Here is a 16,118-nt window from a genome sequence, read left to right on the forward strand (position 1 = left end):
TCTGTGTACAATTTTCAGTTTATAGAGTTTAAATAGAGATTAAGAAAATAAACTCTATTTGCACTTGAATCACTTTTATTAGTATATGGTTACTTTTTTCAAAACCACTGTACATTCATTCAGCCAAAATAATTTTTAAAATATTGACATCAAGTTATCTATTTTTTTTTTCATTTTTTAATTTGCAATCAACAACAGTACAATGAGAAATATGCAATTGAACAAAAGTATACAATTATTATACAATCAACAAGCCAGAGTTAAAATAAATAAATTAACAAAGAGAGAGAGAGAAGGAAAAAAGGGAATAAAGGTTTCATTTAACTAGCAATGTCATATTTGCTTGTAATCATGTGAGTTCTGTTTGATTTTTTATTTTTACAGTTCTTTAGCATAGTACAGTAATTCTTAAGCTCATTTTTAAAGTGAAAGAAGCTTGGTTTAGAGTCAGACCATTTTACTTTATGAATGTGAAATTTCCCCAGTAAAATCAACATCTGAATAAGATATTCCTTTTCTTTATCAAGTGTTTGATCATTGAAGTATATTAATATGTCCAGTCCAGTTAGCTGTAAAGCAATGTTCAGTTTTTCATAATAAATCTTTCCAATTCAACCCAAAAAATAAATAAAAAATGGTTTCCTTTTCATCTTGACAAAAACAACGAGTAATCAATTTCAATTTAAACCTTTCCAAGACATGCTTAAGCGGGTATAACATATGCATTATTTCCAAAGACATCAAGTTATCTAGTTTACATAAATTTCATATGGTGTACCTCACCCTAAATCAGAATAAGCTTTACTGCCAAGTGTGCTTGTAGATGAGGAAGTTTCTTTAATATATGAAGACAATCAAATACAACAGCAATACACATAACGATAAAATAAAAAATGTGTAAAAGGAGTTATGTTATTAAATGAGTTATGACTGAAAGCACTCTATATTCATGCAAGTCATCTCACAAAACTGAAAAAATAGATTTTGCTATGAATTTAGAGATGCGATTTTCAGTTTGAAAGACTCATGTATCCAGAGGGTTTACATATTGAATGAAAAACATCATTACATCTAGCTTTCCAAATGGTACAATCAAAGCTGCTGTTCTCATTAAGATACTTCACAATAGCGTCCCAAACATCCTTAAGTATTTTGCAGAAACGTTCAAATGATGTCATGCTAGCTAGTTTATACATCTCATTTGTGTACAAGCCTCCATTCTGCTGTACCATTGAGTAAATCATCTGCAATAGATCAATCACTTGATCTCTGTTTCTTTGATCCTTATTGTTGAAAACATGACATCTCATAAAGTCTCCTACAGTGTTACATAAAATCTCATTTTTTTTCATCTCAAGATCTAAGTCTACCATTCCCACATCATCTCCATACGTGAAAAGTATTATAACATACTTCAGTATCTCTTTACCAAAAATATCTTGGATTTGCTTTAATATGACTGCCTCCTGCTTTGTGAATCTACCAAACGGAAGTACAAATAAGAATGCATGCACTCCCTCTTTTGATAGAAAGACACTATATGCTATCTCCTTTGCTAATTCCTTTTCTTCAAGTGTTGTGTCAAAAAACCCTGGAGTGTCAATAACAGACACATCTTTGTCATCAATTGTACAATGGTTTTTACTGCAGGTTTTTGTAACAGATGAGATACTTCTTCCCCGTTTAAATAGCTCTGCTCCCAGTATGGTGTTTCCTGATGAACTTTTCCCAACACCAGTCTTTCCCAGAAGAACAATATTAATTTTATTGTTCTGCACTTCCGCTGCTGCATGTGTTTGAAGTGGATAAGAGAAAAATCAATGTTTTGAACCACAATCTTTATAAGATTAATTTATAGACCCTTTCTGTTAATAAACATTATGACTTTTGTGGGCGGAGTTTGGGTGGAGGCAGAAAGACTGTGCTCCTGTGTAGCTCAGTGGTTGAGAATTGCCTTTGCAGTGCAAAAGGTTATGGGTTCAAACCCAAGGTACACACATACTGTTAAAACCTATACTGTATACCTTGTAATGCACTATAAGGCTCTTTGGATAAAAGCATCTGCAACATGCATATGAATATATGAAGAGTTTCGTTGCAAAACGAGATAACCACCGTTTTTTTAATTGTTCAGAAATCTTGTTTTTCGGTTGTGCATTCCAATTAATTTCAATTCAACTGGAGTTGGTTTGTTTTGATTTAAACCTTCATAACTTAAAGGGCGTGTTGCAGGTTAAATGTTTCAACAAATTTGTGCAATTTGCTTGTTGATAATAAACATTTAAACTGTTATCCATTGTATTTTATGTTGTTGGGTATCACAAAACGGAATATAATACGAAAAAGTACAGCGGCTTGCAATGATTCTCCTTTCCCCCACAACGCACTGTATGACGTCACGCTGGGGAGAGAATTTACCAAAGCCGCCTTGAGACCATTGAAAGTGACTATAGAGAGACGAGTAAAGTACAGTTCTGATAGCGCAGATTATAGATTAATACATAGATACAGACAGACAGGCTAGTATAGAAAGATAGGCAGACAGCATAAGGTTAGCATAACTTAGTGTAGAAAGTAAACAAACAATTAGCATACTCGTGCATGCTGGCTTGAGGGGGACCATGATCCTGCCTGAAATGGGTGTATGCAATCTTCAGCACAAACGGATTTAGGCAGCATGTCTCAAATCCTGGAAGCTGAGTGAAGTATGTCACATCTGTTCGCAGGGAAAGCTTCTCGACCGGTGACCAAAACGCACTCACTTCCAGCCAGTAGCGGAGTGACAATCGGGAGAGTCAGGACTTTCCAGCTGGGCCGGTCTGATAATAGTTATACATTTCGAGCGGGCCGGATCCCGCAGCCCGCTGGTCAAACTGTGCAGCCTCTCTGATCAACAAAGTATATAAGAGTGCTCAACCTGTTCGGCAGGTCCAACCATGTACAGGATTTATAAAAATATGGGGATAAGTGAGCGGTTCCTCCTCAAATGGCATAGCCTTTTACATCATTTGATGTAAAAAGCAGCCGAACGCCTGTTTATTACAGTATGTATGCGGTCGGATCCGAGTGTGCTGCAGCTGCTGACTGCTTCTGCGTATAAATGATTGTGTGATTTGTTATGATCGCAAAAACAATATAACAAAGCATCCTTTTATTTCACAAAACAATATATTTTAGATAGTATTTGATAAACTAAGTGTGGATTAAGGATGTTTAAAAATCTCTAGCCTGATGGTCAGGACATGAATGGATCAAATCAGCAGATTTGGGAAGTTTTATTTATCTCCACATATATCCTAAATAATAATTAGCAGGGTAACTTTGCAGTATAGGGCTTATTCGCAAACACCGGAAGTCGCTAACCGCGGCCATCTTGTTGACATGACATCTGTCCTGCCCCTAGCCGCACGTAGATTTGAGTCGAGGGGAGCAGTAGCCTAATGGCTTAATCTCGTCTGTATTAAGAGAAGATGAGCTTGATTATTGTGGAACAATATCAAATAGACCCAATTGCCTTAAGTAAAGATCCGTCCTTTTGCCAGCCGTAACTTATCCGGATATTTATAACTATATCGTTCATACAGTATCCGCATTCATCATGCAAGCACTGAAGCGCCGTTCACATTATAACTATAACGATAACTATATCATCGTCCACATCACCAAACAATACGTTTATGCTAATTCGCTCACGGCACTCGCGCAAATCACTTGCCTTTAATATTGCTTGTAATAAAAACTTTAGCAGATGTCCTCAACACGCTGCGTTTCGAGTAACTCTAAACAGTGAATCTAATAGTTTGTGTAATCTCTTACCTTTTGGCATAACAGTTAGTTTAATGTAATAGATTAAAAAGCATTACGTAGTCAATTTTCACAGCAACTGGAGGTAATGTAATGTTATAGAGCTCAGCAATGAGCTTCACTGTCATTTTAAGTGCTCATGCACTTGAAGTTCAAATAGATTTTAATGCTATCAATGGTTTATCCTTCATCAGGTGGGAAAAATCGCTCAAAAAGTGATCCCAATGATGTCGTTCATTGTATCTGTATCGTTATAGTTTTGGTGTGAGCTCCGCTATTCTGTTTAATATAAAACGATTTTCAAAACTATGTGAACGGCCCTTAATTCCCTACCTAGTATCAATGCCAGACCTATTATTATGTTCATATAGTTATTAATACTAATTTAATAACGGTCTCAATTTATGGCAGCTTATTTGAAAGAGCAATTTCAGCCACTGCTTACAGCTAACCATATGTGATCAAATTATGGGGACAGACTTGGCTGTGAGGCATATATCCCTAACGTTACCTGTGGTAAAATGATGGGGACAGACTTTGAGAGTCTCTCCTTCGCTGGTTCAACTCTGTCTCCTTCCTTTCATGTTTTCTGACAGTCGGTATCGCATAAAAAGTAATTCCGGGGTTCTTTTTGCTGTTGTTAGAACATCCGTGTATTACACCACACACCATCGCACGGTTTTAAAAAAATTACACAGATAATACCATGCATAATACCCACGCTGCCTCGCTTGTCAATTGACAGACTGACAGTTTTATGTCAACAATATGGCCGCCGCGAACATTGATGACGTAGATCGAATAACCCCTATACCACATTATATATTTCCTACGAGGTATATATGATTTCCAAATGATATATGTAAGTATTAAACGGCAATAAATGTCTCATCTATCTCTATGGCTCTGGCTGAGGCTTTCTCCACCTCTCCCCAGCGTGACGCCATCGTCGAATTGTGGTTAATACCAAAAACGTAAAAAAAGTGGTCTTTAAGACCATTTTTGAGACATTTTAAAAATGATATACAGATCTTGAGTGATTTATGTCCCCATTAATTGACAGTGGTGGTTAACCTGCAACACGCCCTTTAAAAAATACGGCTAAGTAGCACCATAAAACAAAATAATAACATGAAAACATAATAATATAACATGTAATAAAATAAACATGTTTTGACAAAAATGTTAAAAAATTGATTTATCTCGTTTTGCAACGAAACTCTTCATGTGTATATATATATATATATATATATATATATATATATATATATATATATTATTTTTTATTTTAAAACCATGCTGTTCATCTTGGCCAGGTCACTTCTGTTAAAGAGATTTTAATCTCTGAAAGTTTTTTTACCTGGTTAAATAAAGGAATAATAATATTAAAATAATAATAATAATAATAATATAAGAATTCTGACTGTTTCACTAAAGTTTTGTTAGGTTGTTTTTAAACAATGACTGGACAAAATCCAATTTTATATGATTAAAGTTAACTTTAATGGATGGAACCAGATTTCTGGGTACTAACAGTAGCAAACATTAGCAAATGCAGATACTTAAACATATGCCTGACACATAAAATGGGTCCGCCCACTGTAATCTCTCCCTTTCTACAATTGCACTGGCAACTGTCAAAAAGGAGACAACACAGTTTCGTTTAGCCTCTGCTCATTAGCTAACTTATAGGCTAAAAGTTAGCATTATATAAGAAATCAATTATTAACTTGTTTCTCAATTTCTGATTAGGTGGCAGGGATTATCCTAAATTGAAACGGTTTTCCTAGATTTTTTTGATATTTTATCTGTAATTGGGTTTGGGTTTTGTGAGTGAAGCAAACTACTGACGGAGTGACAGAGAGAACAAGCACAGTGCCCCACCCCCCACGGGTACTCTCCGTCTTCAGTTCTGTCTTTGCTCTCTCCTTTGTATCAAAATCAACTGATCCTAAAGGACGGAAGACTGAATCCATGTTTCAAGTGGTGCATTCGAAGAATATTTTTGCTGAATTACCCCTGGGTGTGTATTGTAGTCAAAACAATTTGCCTTATCTTCTATTACAACTTATCACGTAACAAAATCATAAACCATACCAACAAAAGACATTGTATTTTCTTGAAAGTTACTTAATATGATATAAAATGCAAGCATTTTTGATGATTGTTTCTGCCTGGTCCACTCGTTTTATTTCGTTTAACCAAAGCTTTTTGTGCCTGGCTGTGGCAGCAGGTATCTGATTAAATTTCAAATTTAAGCCTTTAGTCTGTTGATACTAGCCCCGAACAACATAAGATGACATTTGCGTTTTTGTAGCTGGCTCTGTACTGCTTTGTAGTGACCGACTCCAATTTCATTTTGTTCTGCCTTCAGCTAGAGTTGTGATGTAATTGTGACATTGGCACTAAAAGGGGCTATACTGTGTAATCATTACATTTTCTCTTTACTCATTAGCTTATGTAATGCATATTGTGAAACAGTAGATGTTGGTCGGGATTACCTGCATTATTTGAAGGCTGTTGGGGGTGCTGAGAAATGTGTTGACGTTGTCTTAAATCGGGATGTGATGCGTCTGCCTGAAGGAATGATTATATGTAAGCAATAAGGTACGAGAGGCTGTGCTGTATTGTGAATAAGTAATGGCTGAATGGCGTGGTCAGGTGCCTGCAACCCTTTCAGCCATTACTTATTCACAATACGGCACTTGCCTCTATTGTTACCACACAATATTAAAGAATAAAAATATTATTTCAACTTTCATGAAGATAAATCAATAAAAGCATTCCGCTAGAAAAAATAGTCCCTGACCATGAACAAAAATCTGTTGTGTTCCAATGTGTAATATGCATAAAAGCTCAAATGAAAACAACAAACTGTTCTCAAACTTTAGCTGTGTCCCAATTCAAGGGCTGCGACCTTCTAAGCACCTTAAAAGATGAGCACTTGGTCTTTCAGGTTGGCAGCCTCAGAAGTTCGCAAAGAGAAGTGAAATTAGACGGTCTAACCTTCAGAGTACCCATCATTTGCGTCACCTAATTTTACGGCACAGCGCGCACTGCTAAAAAAAAAACAATAGACACCATCACAGAAATTCTATGGTTTTATTGGGAATTTTATTTGTTTTAATGGAATATGGCCCAAATCACACTACAGTGTAGTGATTTTAATGGTAAAAGCTAATGGTTCCTATTGGTATTTTAATAGAAACCATTAGAATTTTCTGTAATGGTTTTATTGTTTTTTTATTCAGCAGAGTGAAGACGTTTCTGACTTATTAAAATAAATATGGAATCAGAAAAATACGATGATGTAGATTAAACTATTCAACAGTTTATCAAATTAATCAACCTTAAAAATATACGCAACATGAACAGAATAATAATACAAAACAACTTATAATACTAAAACAGTGACAAGAAAAATGTTTTGATAAATACACTTTTACTTAATAAAGGTTTTAATTGTTTATTTTAGAATATCCAGCTGTTATATGCAGCCGTTGCAGGCGCGCAATGAATCTTGGGATATCCTCGGCTGTTAAGGATCCATTCATTCTATCCTTAACAGCGCGGAGAAATGAGGACACATTTTAAGGCTTCATTATAAGCATCCTTTGAATTGGGATGGCCTTACTAGCCTTAAGTTGCGCTGCTGTGACGCAATCGGGCTTAAAATACGTCCTTAGAAGGTCGCAGCCCCTGAATTGGACCACAGCTTTTGTCTCATTCTATGTTTATGTTGATACGTGTGGTTGCTAAGGGCGCAGTGATATTAAATAGAACCGTTGGGTGAAGCGGCTATTGACCAATCAGAATCAAGGATTGGAACTAACAGTTTTATAATACACGTTAAATAATATCAGACACAAACCAAGGACAAAACCTACTATTTTCTGAATAGATTATGAAACAGGAGTTTAAAAGTCAATGAAGTGAAAGTAACTAGAGCTTTAGAAACAGTAAAATAACATGGTATGTCTACTGTATGAATCAATATTTTATATCTACCATGGTTTATTGTTCTTGTGCTTTAGCTGAACTTTAGGACCTGTAAAAAAGAATAACTCTGTTATAGCTGTGAGTTAATTTATTCAGCAATCAAAAATATGTAAAATATACACAAAGCAACAATGTGTTGTAATTATATCAAGGATTACACATATTTTAAATCCAAACAAATTACATTTGAAATGTGAAAGTCTTTTTTTACATTTTAACATTATTTTTATTACACTATTTTCACTAGAACTGGACTTGGGCAAGTTTGGATCCATATGTGGTTATTGAAGCAAATATCAAACCAGCAGAGGTGCAGGTGGTAAGGAATGCATTATTTACTTTGTTACATGTACTTGAGTAACATTTAAAAATATGTAGCTCTTAAAAATAGGCTACATTTAAAAGGGGGTACTTTTTCTTGAGTATATTTTAATGGAGAATTTGCACTTTTACTTTGTTACACTCATTCCTTCGTTACTGCATTTTAATTCATTACAAAATGTGTATTTCATTTTAAAATTGCTGTCTCGTGTTTCTGGGGCATTTGTGCATTAATGACTCGTTTGATTCAATTCCTTACAAAGTATTGCAAATAAATGAGTCTTTTGAGTCTTTACAAAGCAAATGGGACAATATTTTGAATTGGTTTGCGAATCAGTTTGAATTAATTGTTTAGTTCGCTGCAAAAACTGAATCGTCTGATATCTAGAAACATGCTGAGCATAAACAGTGTTGGATGACGGCATGAATCTACTATATCTATTTACTAAAAGCAAACCTTCACATGTCTACCCGCCCTTATATACACACAACCTATTTGTCGTTAGACACAGTTAAACGCAAGCAACCTCCTGAAATACCGTAACTTATACACTGTATACACAAAACCATATCCGCATTGCAGCAGCACGCCATCTTTTGTCCCGTATTTCAGAGTGAGAAAGTTGGCAACCCTGTGAAACGCATTGAGGTCAGAGGAAAGATATTAAAGGGACATTCCACTTTTTTGAAAATATGCTAATTTCCAGCTCCCCTTGAGTTAAACATTTGATTTTTACCGTTTTGGAATCCATTTAGCTGCTGTCCGGGTGTGGCGCTAGCACTTTTAGCATAAATTAGCATAATCCATTGAATTTGATTAGACCATTAGCATCGCGTAAAAAAATAACCAAAGAGTTGGTTAGTTTTGTTGGGTATATTGCTGATCATACACTGTATTAAAATTATACTAGGCCTATTGTTTCTACACAAGGTTATGATGACACCCGTTTAAACTTTTGTTTTCTCAGTTAACTTTCGTTTCATAATTAAAAGAGTCCAGGTGCGATCCTGCGACTATGCCACAATTTTTCTCGCCACAATTATTATGAGAAACAAGGTCAAAACAACCGATAAACAAGAGTACGTCATTTTAGATTAGAGAAGTCGTCCAGCTGTACTTCGCTACATTAACAAAAAGTTAGTTGTGCTAGGGAAAACCAAGACCAATCAAAGTAATAAACAAGAGTACGTCATTTTAAGATTTGAGGAGAATCCAGCTGTACTTTGCTATATTTATAATAAGGCATCTAGGCAAGATGATCTTTGAGCACCTCTTTGACGGGTGTTGATTGTCTCACTTTGTTGGCTCGAGCGAATAAAGTAATTTTTGTTTGGCATCTGGAACCTTTGTCTCCTGAGTATTTTTTCTTATGAAGATTCAAGCTAAGACTTTTTGCCACAACAATGATAAATTCTTTATCTCCTGTTTGTTACAAATAAAGAATTTTTAGAGTACAAACCTTTTCTTGCATATTTGTAAATTATGCTGATCAAGTAGGCTATCCATAAATTTACAGCAATTAAAAGCTTGCTAATTTTACTTCTATGATTTGAACATTTTTCAAATGTTTTAATACAAAAAATAACAATTTCAATAAAAATGAAAACAACACAATTTGTTGATATCAATCATAAACTGGGGGTCTTCTTCCTTCGCTTAGTTTTTCAGTTTCAAATTCCGCTTTATAATTAGGGAATCAGCATGGTGCCAGCGCAAATGGCTTTTAAAGAGAATGAGAGATAAGACCCATTACTCCTTACGAGAATAGGAACAACCCTTTTAGGTCCCTATTTTAATGATCTAAGCCCATTGTCTAAAGCGCACAGTAACATCTCACAGTCTAAACGGGTGTTTCCGAATCCACTTTTGCTAAATTAACGACAGGAAAATCGGTTGGTCCACCAAGCGCACAGCCTAAAGGTGTTGTTCCGAGGGGCATCGCTAGACCCCTTTTACTGGGGCACGTGCCCTAGTGTAAATCTTTTGTGCCCCAGTGTAAATCTCAAGTTTACATTTTAGCAGTTAATATGTGTGTTAATTTACAAAGATAATCGTGGCAAAGCAGATCTACAGTCGTGGCCAAAAATATTAGCACCCTTGGTAAATATGATCAAATAAGGCTGTGAAAATTAATCTGCATTGTTAATCCTTTTGATTTTTCATTAAAAAATTCACAAAAATGTATTCTTTTATTGGATAATAAGAATTTAAAATGGGGGGAAATATGATTATGAAATAAATGTTTTTCTCTAATACACATTGTCCAAAATTATTAGCACCCTTTTATTCAATACTTTTTAAAACCTCCATTTGCCAGTTTAACAGGTCTAAATTTTCTCCTATAATGCCTGATGAGGTAAGAAATCACCTAACAAGAGATCAGAGACCATTCCTTCATCCAGAATCACTTCAGACCTTTTAGATTCCCAGCTACATGTTGGTGCTTCTCCTCTTCAGTTCACTCCTCTCATTTTCTGTGGGGTTCAGGTCAGAAGAGTGGAATGGCTATAGCAGAAGCTTGGTTTTGAGCTCAGTGACCCATTTTTGTGTTGTTTTTGAGGTTTGTGTTTTGGTTATTTGTACAGTTAGAGGATCCAAACATGGCCCATTATAAGAATTCTAACAGAGTCAGTCACGGATTTTTTATCTGTTGGTATTTGATAGAATCCATGATGCCATGTATTTTACCAAGATGTCCAGAACCTTCAGCAGAAATATAGGCCCACAACATCAAAAACACAGCAGTATATTTCATTGTACACATGGGGTACTTTTTTTCTCTGTGTTTACCAAACCCATCTTGAGTGTTTGCTGCTAAAAAGCTCATTTTTTAGTTTTCATCTGACCAAAACCATTCCCATTTAAAGTTCCAGTCATGGCTGATAACTGAATATGCTTTAGTTTGTTTTTGAATTAGCTAGGAGATTTTTATTGTAACCCTCCCAAACAACATGTGTTGATGTAGGTTCTGTTTGACACTTTTTTAAAAGGTTTTCCGAAACAGAGACTCATCAATTTTCTGCAATTCTTCAGCTGTGACCCTAGGAGAGTCTTTAGCTCAAACTCTCCTTCTCACCGCACATTAGGACCATATAGGCATAGGTCCTCTTTCAGGCAGTTTTGTAACATTTTCTGATAGTTGGAAATTCTTAATTATTGCCCTGATAATGGAAATGGTCATTTTCACTGCTCTAGCTCTTTTCTTAAAGCCACTTCACCAATTTGTGAAGATCAATTATCTTTTGCTGCACATCAGAAATATATTCTTTGGTTTTTCTCATTGTGATGGATGATTAAGGGAATTTAGGCTTTGTTTCCCCTCCTCTTTATATTTTTGTGAAACAGAAGCCAGAGCTGAATGATTTTGTGTTTACAATCATGCTGGAGTTCTGAAAATTGTGAAAATGAATGGGAATATACTTCAGAGATATTTTACCAATAAGAATTTCTAGGGGTGCTAATAATTGTGTCCAACGAGTATTTGAGAAAAACATTGATTTCATAATGATATTTCCCCTCCATTTTGAATTCCTATTGTCCAATGAAAGGATACATTTTTGTGAATTTTTAAAATAAAAAATCAAAAGGATTAACAATGGAGATTAATTTTTTACAGCCTTATTTGATCATATTTACTAAGGGTGCTAATATTTTTGGCCACGACTGTATATGCAATGTAGTTACCCAATTCACATCCACATGAAAGGTGCGTGCACGCGTCAGTGAGCCTTTTGCATCACTTTTTCAAACGTGAAATGCATCTCCAGTCCTTTTATTAATTTCAGGAAGCCTCTTAAAAAAGCTGCATAAAAAAGTCCAGGTGACGCCACGCGATTGAGTTAGCTTATGATAACATGACGAGAGTAAAGTAATTTTTTAATTAATAATGATAATTTTATTTTGACCCGATCATATTGGCTTCTGTAGATGGACATCAGAAATGTTTTGTGCAAAGCAGGGAAAGGGAAGCAGAAAGGAGAGATGATGAGTACAAGGGAGATAAGACACATTACATCTTCACCCAGTCAGGTCTCAAACATTAGAGGAAAACCTCTGTCAATAGTCTAATTGCATTGTTGCTGAGACAGTCAAAATATATATGTGTTGTACTGTTCTGTGTTTTCAGATATGAAATTAATATTAAGTTCACTAGCTCTAGGACACTACATAAACAGTTAGCAGTAACTAAATATATTATTTTAGTAGCAGTCCTAAAATAAAAAATGTTCTTGTAAAAATCATTGATATGTAAAATGCAAATGTTCATCAAAATATTTTCTCTGCTGTCATTATTTTCAAACATTTTATGCCTCCAAGCATGTTAATAATGTTAAGTATATGAAGATGATACTTAAGTAAGGTATAATGTAGAGGCAGCCGATAGTTATCGGGAAATAAGCCCCGACAGTGTGATCAGTATCTTGTAGTGACTTGTATCACACTGAAGGGGCTTATTTCGCGATAACTACCGGCTGCCTCTACATTATCCCGCTTATTACACGGCTACTTGCCACATATGAAAAAAAACTGGACATGAATATGAATTTGAAACATTTTATTGGCATATTTGTTTTAAATTAACATGTTTATTCTTCCGCGAAACTTTGCACAGATGCATAAAATGATCGTAATACCTTATTAAGATCCTCTGCTTCATACTTGTCTGTCTCCATTTTTTTCTCTTTTAGCCAGTCTTTGAGAAGTTTTATTGCCCATTCTGTATTTTTTTGGTGTTGGCTTCGTAGCTGTCATGCTCTATTTTGTTAATGAGTTTTGTTAATGAGATTAATGAGTCTCAGTAAGCTCTCTGTGTCTTGTTGTTGTTCGTTCTTCTATCCGCTGTTTAAATGTTTTATTTTTTCCGTACATGTTAAAATTAATGTCAAAATTTTCCATTCTTAATTGTGGTTGTCCAGTGTTTGTCACAAGATGGCGCCAAACAGTAATCTTTGTTGGCGCGGAGGGATTTTAAGCATACAAGTAGTACCGGCTATGCGTTATTACTTTGGAGCGGTTATTATTTGTAAAGAACGAACCTGCAAATGTCTCAACTGACCAATCAGAATCAAGCATTCCAGAGAGCCGTGTAATAAATATTTTTAAATCCATGTTTGTCTTTCAGTACCGGGTGTGCCTCTTAAGCCTTGAAAAGTGAAGCCTCTGGCTCTTTGGTCGCCCCCTGGTGGCTGTCTGCAGTGCAAGTCATAAACCCCGCCCTCTCCATTCAAACGAATGGGACTCTGCTCTAAATAAAAAAATTATTTACACTTCCAATAAAAGTTTCCTATAGATGGTTTTGGTCCTTTCAAGTAGTTTTTATCACGCTGGTATATCTTCAAGTCTTCATTATTGTGGTAAGTTTCCTTTTAGCATGTAATTTGATGCAATAGAAACGGGCTTGAAGTTATGATTGGCGTGGTTGAATTGGTCGCGCAGGCGTTTGGGCGGAAGTTTGATACAGCGGCTCTGGCTCCACCGAGGATTCCTTCTGTGCATGCCTCGTGTCGTCCATCTTTTTTTACAGTCTATGTTCAGTACTTGTTGCTGTGTTGGAATAGTGAGTTAAGCAAAGGAAATTGTATAGATTCACACCGCAGGTTTTTAAGAAAAAGTGAAAAAAAATTGGGGGGCCTGTGCCCCAGTACAGCTTTATGTCTAGCAACACCCCTGGCTGTTCCTATTCTATGGATGTGGTAATTTTGCTTTTGAAGTTTAAAAAAATCTTGGATTTTTCTCAAAATTAACTTTGCTGACTCTGTCAAATTGTAGCTCTGCTGTGTTTTGTCAGATTCCAACAAATAATGTATCGCTTTGAAGTTAAGAGTTCTAAGTTTAGACATTTTTTTTATAGAGAATTATTAATGTCAAATATAAATAACTAATTTTTGAGAATTTGCTCATTCCGACTCAATTTGCCAGCATAGGTCACAAATGATGCAGAAGCAAACAGAAATGGAAAATAAAGAAAATTAAAATTCATATACAAAACAATGGCTAAAGGTTCTGTCAAAAATGTAAACAGGCTGGTGTAAGTTAATTACTCTGTGCAAAGAAAGAGAAGTAATGGGATTATTAATTTCCTATCTTCTTTTTCCATGCATTTAATAGACAAACAAGTTCTTCAAAAAACTTCTGCCTTTGAAACATGTCTATGTTCTTGCTCTATGTTGAGTATGGTCTCACTAATAATGAACTTAAAGTTGCATCGTCTATATTTGTCCACACCCAGGCCAATATTAAAAACTTGAAAAAGTGTTAAATTTAGGTAAATTTAGAACAGATAAAAATGTGTGATTAATTTGCAATTAATCATGAGTTAACTCATGACAATCATGTGATTAATCTATTTTAAATATTTCAATCGATTGACAGCCCTAAAACAAACACTAAAAACACTTGTCTTGTAAAAGAAGTCTTGTAGTTATCATCATTGCAATATAGTTTAAAAATTTGAACTGCTAAGTTTTGATCATTTTAAACATTCTGCTGATGTCTGTCTGATTTTTAAGATTTTAAATGGACTTGCACTTCCCCCATTAATCCAATTTATCATGCAAAAGGATAATAGAGATAGAACAACAAGACCACCTATAAGAGGAGATTGTGTTATACAAATGAGTCACACTAAGTTTAATCAATCAGCTTTTTAAAGCCAGCCAAAATAGCCATGGAATATTTTGCCAATTGATGAGTGGTCAAATAATCTAACATTTAAATATAAATTTACATTATGTTTAAAAGAAAACCAAACATGCAATCATGTGTAATTGTATTCTACTATCACTGAATGTATTTGGTTAAATGAGTTTCATTCTCAATTTGAATTGAATTATGAATGTTCATTTGCTAATTTTATTGCATGAATGTATGTCTTATTGTGTTTGGGTTATTATGGATGTTTATTTATTTATTTTAATTTTTTATGTTTTCTCTTTTTGGTTTGCTTTTAAAATCTGGCAAGGGGCAGCAGATGAAAATTAGTCTTCAGGCTAACTTTGACTTATTTACAGTGTCTGTGCTGTTGATTAATGAGTACTGTCCTTTTTTTTACAATAAATAAAATCGACCTTTATTTTAAGTCAGTGTGATTTTCTTTAAAATATTTAATAATTAAATCATTTGTTGAACTTGAACTATATACAATTATTCATCAGTTTATTTAAATGAGTGAAATAGTGGTTATGATCTTCTCATTGCGTTTACTGCTTTTCTGTTTAAAATCTTCACATGCTTTACATCAAATTGTTACATTTATAAAACAATATTGTGTCTTAAGTGTATTATTAGTGTCTTTACTGTTATATATGTTTCTTAGTTTTATATACTGACTATTGTTATAAAATAGAAAAAATATGTAGAAAATATTTGATCAATATGTCTTTAATACTAACGCAAAATATATTTTCAGCAGTCCTTAACCTTACCACCTCAGTTTATTTCTCCCACAGAAAACTGATAAAACTAGATAATATGGATTTATTATAAATCAATGTAAGGATGTGTTGGAGTAGTAAGTAAATACTCACTGTAATGCTGATCTTCAGTCTCCAGTGTAGTTTCACTCTTTGAACAATAGCAGACTATAAACCCTTTAGACGTCATCAGCTCCACCCAACAGAACAGAACAGGAAGAACCACAGAATGGAAATGTACAGCCCTACTGAAATATAAAAGAGTGACACCAAGAATATTAAAGATGCCATGACCATTTTTTATACTATATAAGAATCAGATCAGATAGATTCAGATGTGAAAAGTCACAAAGTACATTTACTTGAGTACTGTACTTAAGTACACTTTTTAAGCCTATGGACTCGTGTGTCAGGTTTAAAATACTTATGAACCTTAACAAAAATAAGACACACTCAGACCACGAATGGGGTAGTATAAAATTCTGCAGGGAGAACCCAGATTGAGATGTCTCATCAGGAAACACTCAACTGTCTCTCGATCTGAGCTTCTCTGCGGACTGTATTTATTTAGGTTTTAATCA

The 16,118-nt window shown here is 34.8% G+C and overlaps 1 protein-coding gene across 1 annotated transcript; it reads right to left on the reverse strand.

Moving 5' to 3' along the window:
• Nucleotides 1–265: 265 nt before the first annotated feature.
• LOC141351236 (GTPase IMAP family member 4-like) lies at nucleotides 266–15,670 on the reverse strand. The gene is made up of 4 exons (XM_073857863.1): nucleotides 15,652–15,670; nucleotides 7,813–7,852; nucleotides 6,306–6,381; nucleotides 266–1,786 (listed from the first exon to the last, which is right to left on the reverse strand). The coding sequence occupies exons 2-4, from the start codon at nucleotides 7,813–7,815 to the stop codon at nucleotides 1,011–1,013; spliced, it is 855 nt and encodes a 284-aa protein (XP_073713964.1). The 5' UTR covers nucleotides 7,816–7,852; nucleotides 15,652–15,670; the 3' UTR covers nucleotides 266–1,010.
• Between the last annotated feature and the right edge of the window lie 448 nt (nucleotides 15,671–16,118).

This window comes from Misgurnus anguillicaudatus, chromosome 19 (genome assembly GCF_027580225.2).
Source record: "Misgurnus anguillicaudatus chromosome 19, ASM2758022v2, whole genome shotgun sequence".
Taxonomy (NCBI): Eukaryota; Metazoa; Chordata; class Actinopteri; order Cypriniformes; family Cobitidae; genus Misgurnus; species Misgurnus anguillicaudatus.

What these genes read in the sequence shown, in the direction of transcription:
- LOC141351236 (XM_073857863.1), bottom strand. An exon ending in ACAGCCTTCAAATAATGCAG is followed by an intron (nt 1,787 to 6,305) that starts GTAATCCCGACC and finishes AAACACATGCAG; the next exon opens with CAGCGGAAGTGCAGAACAAT.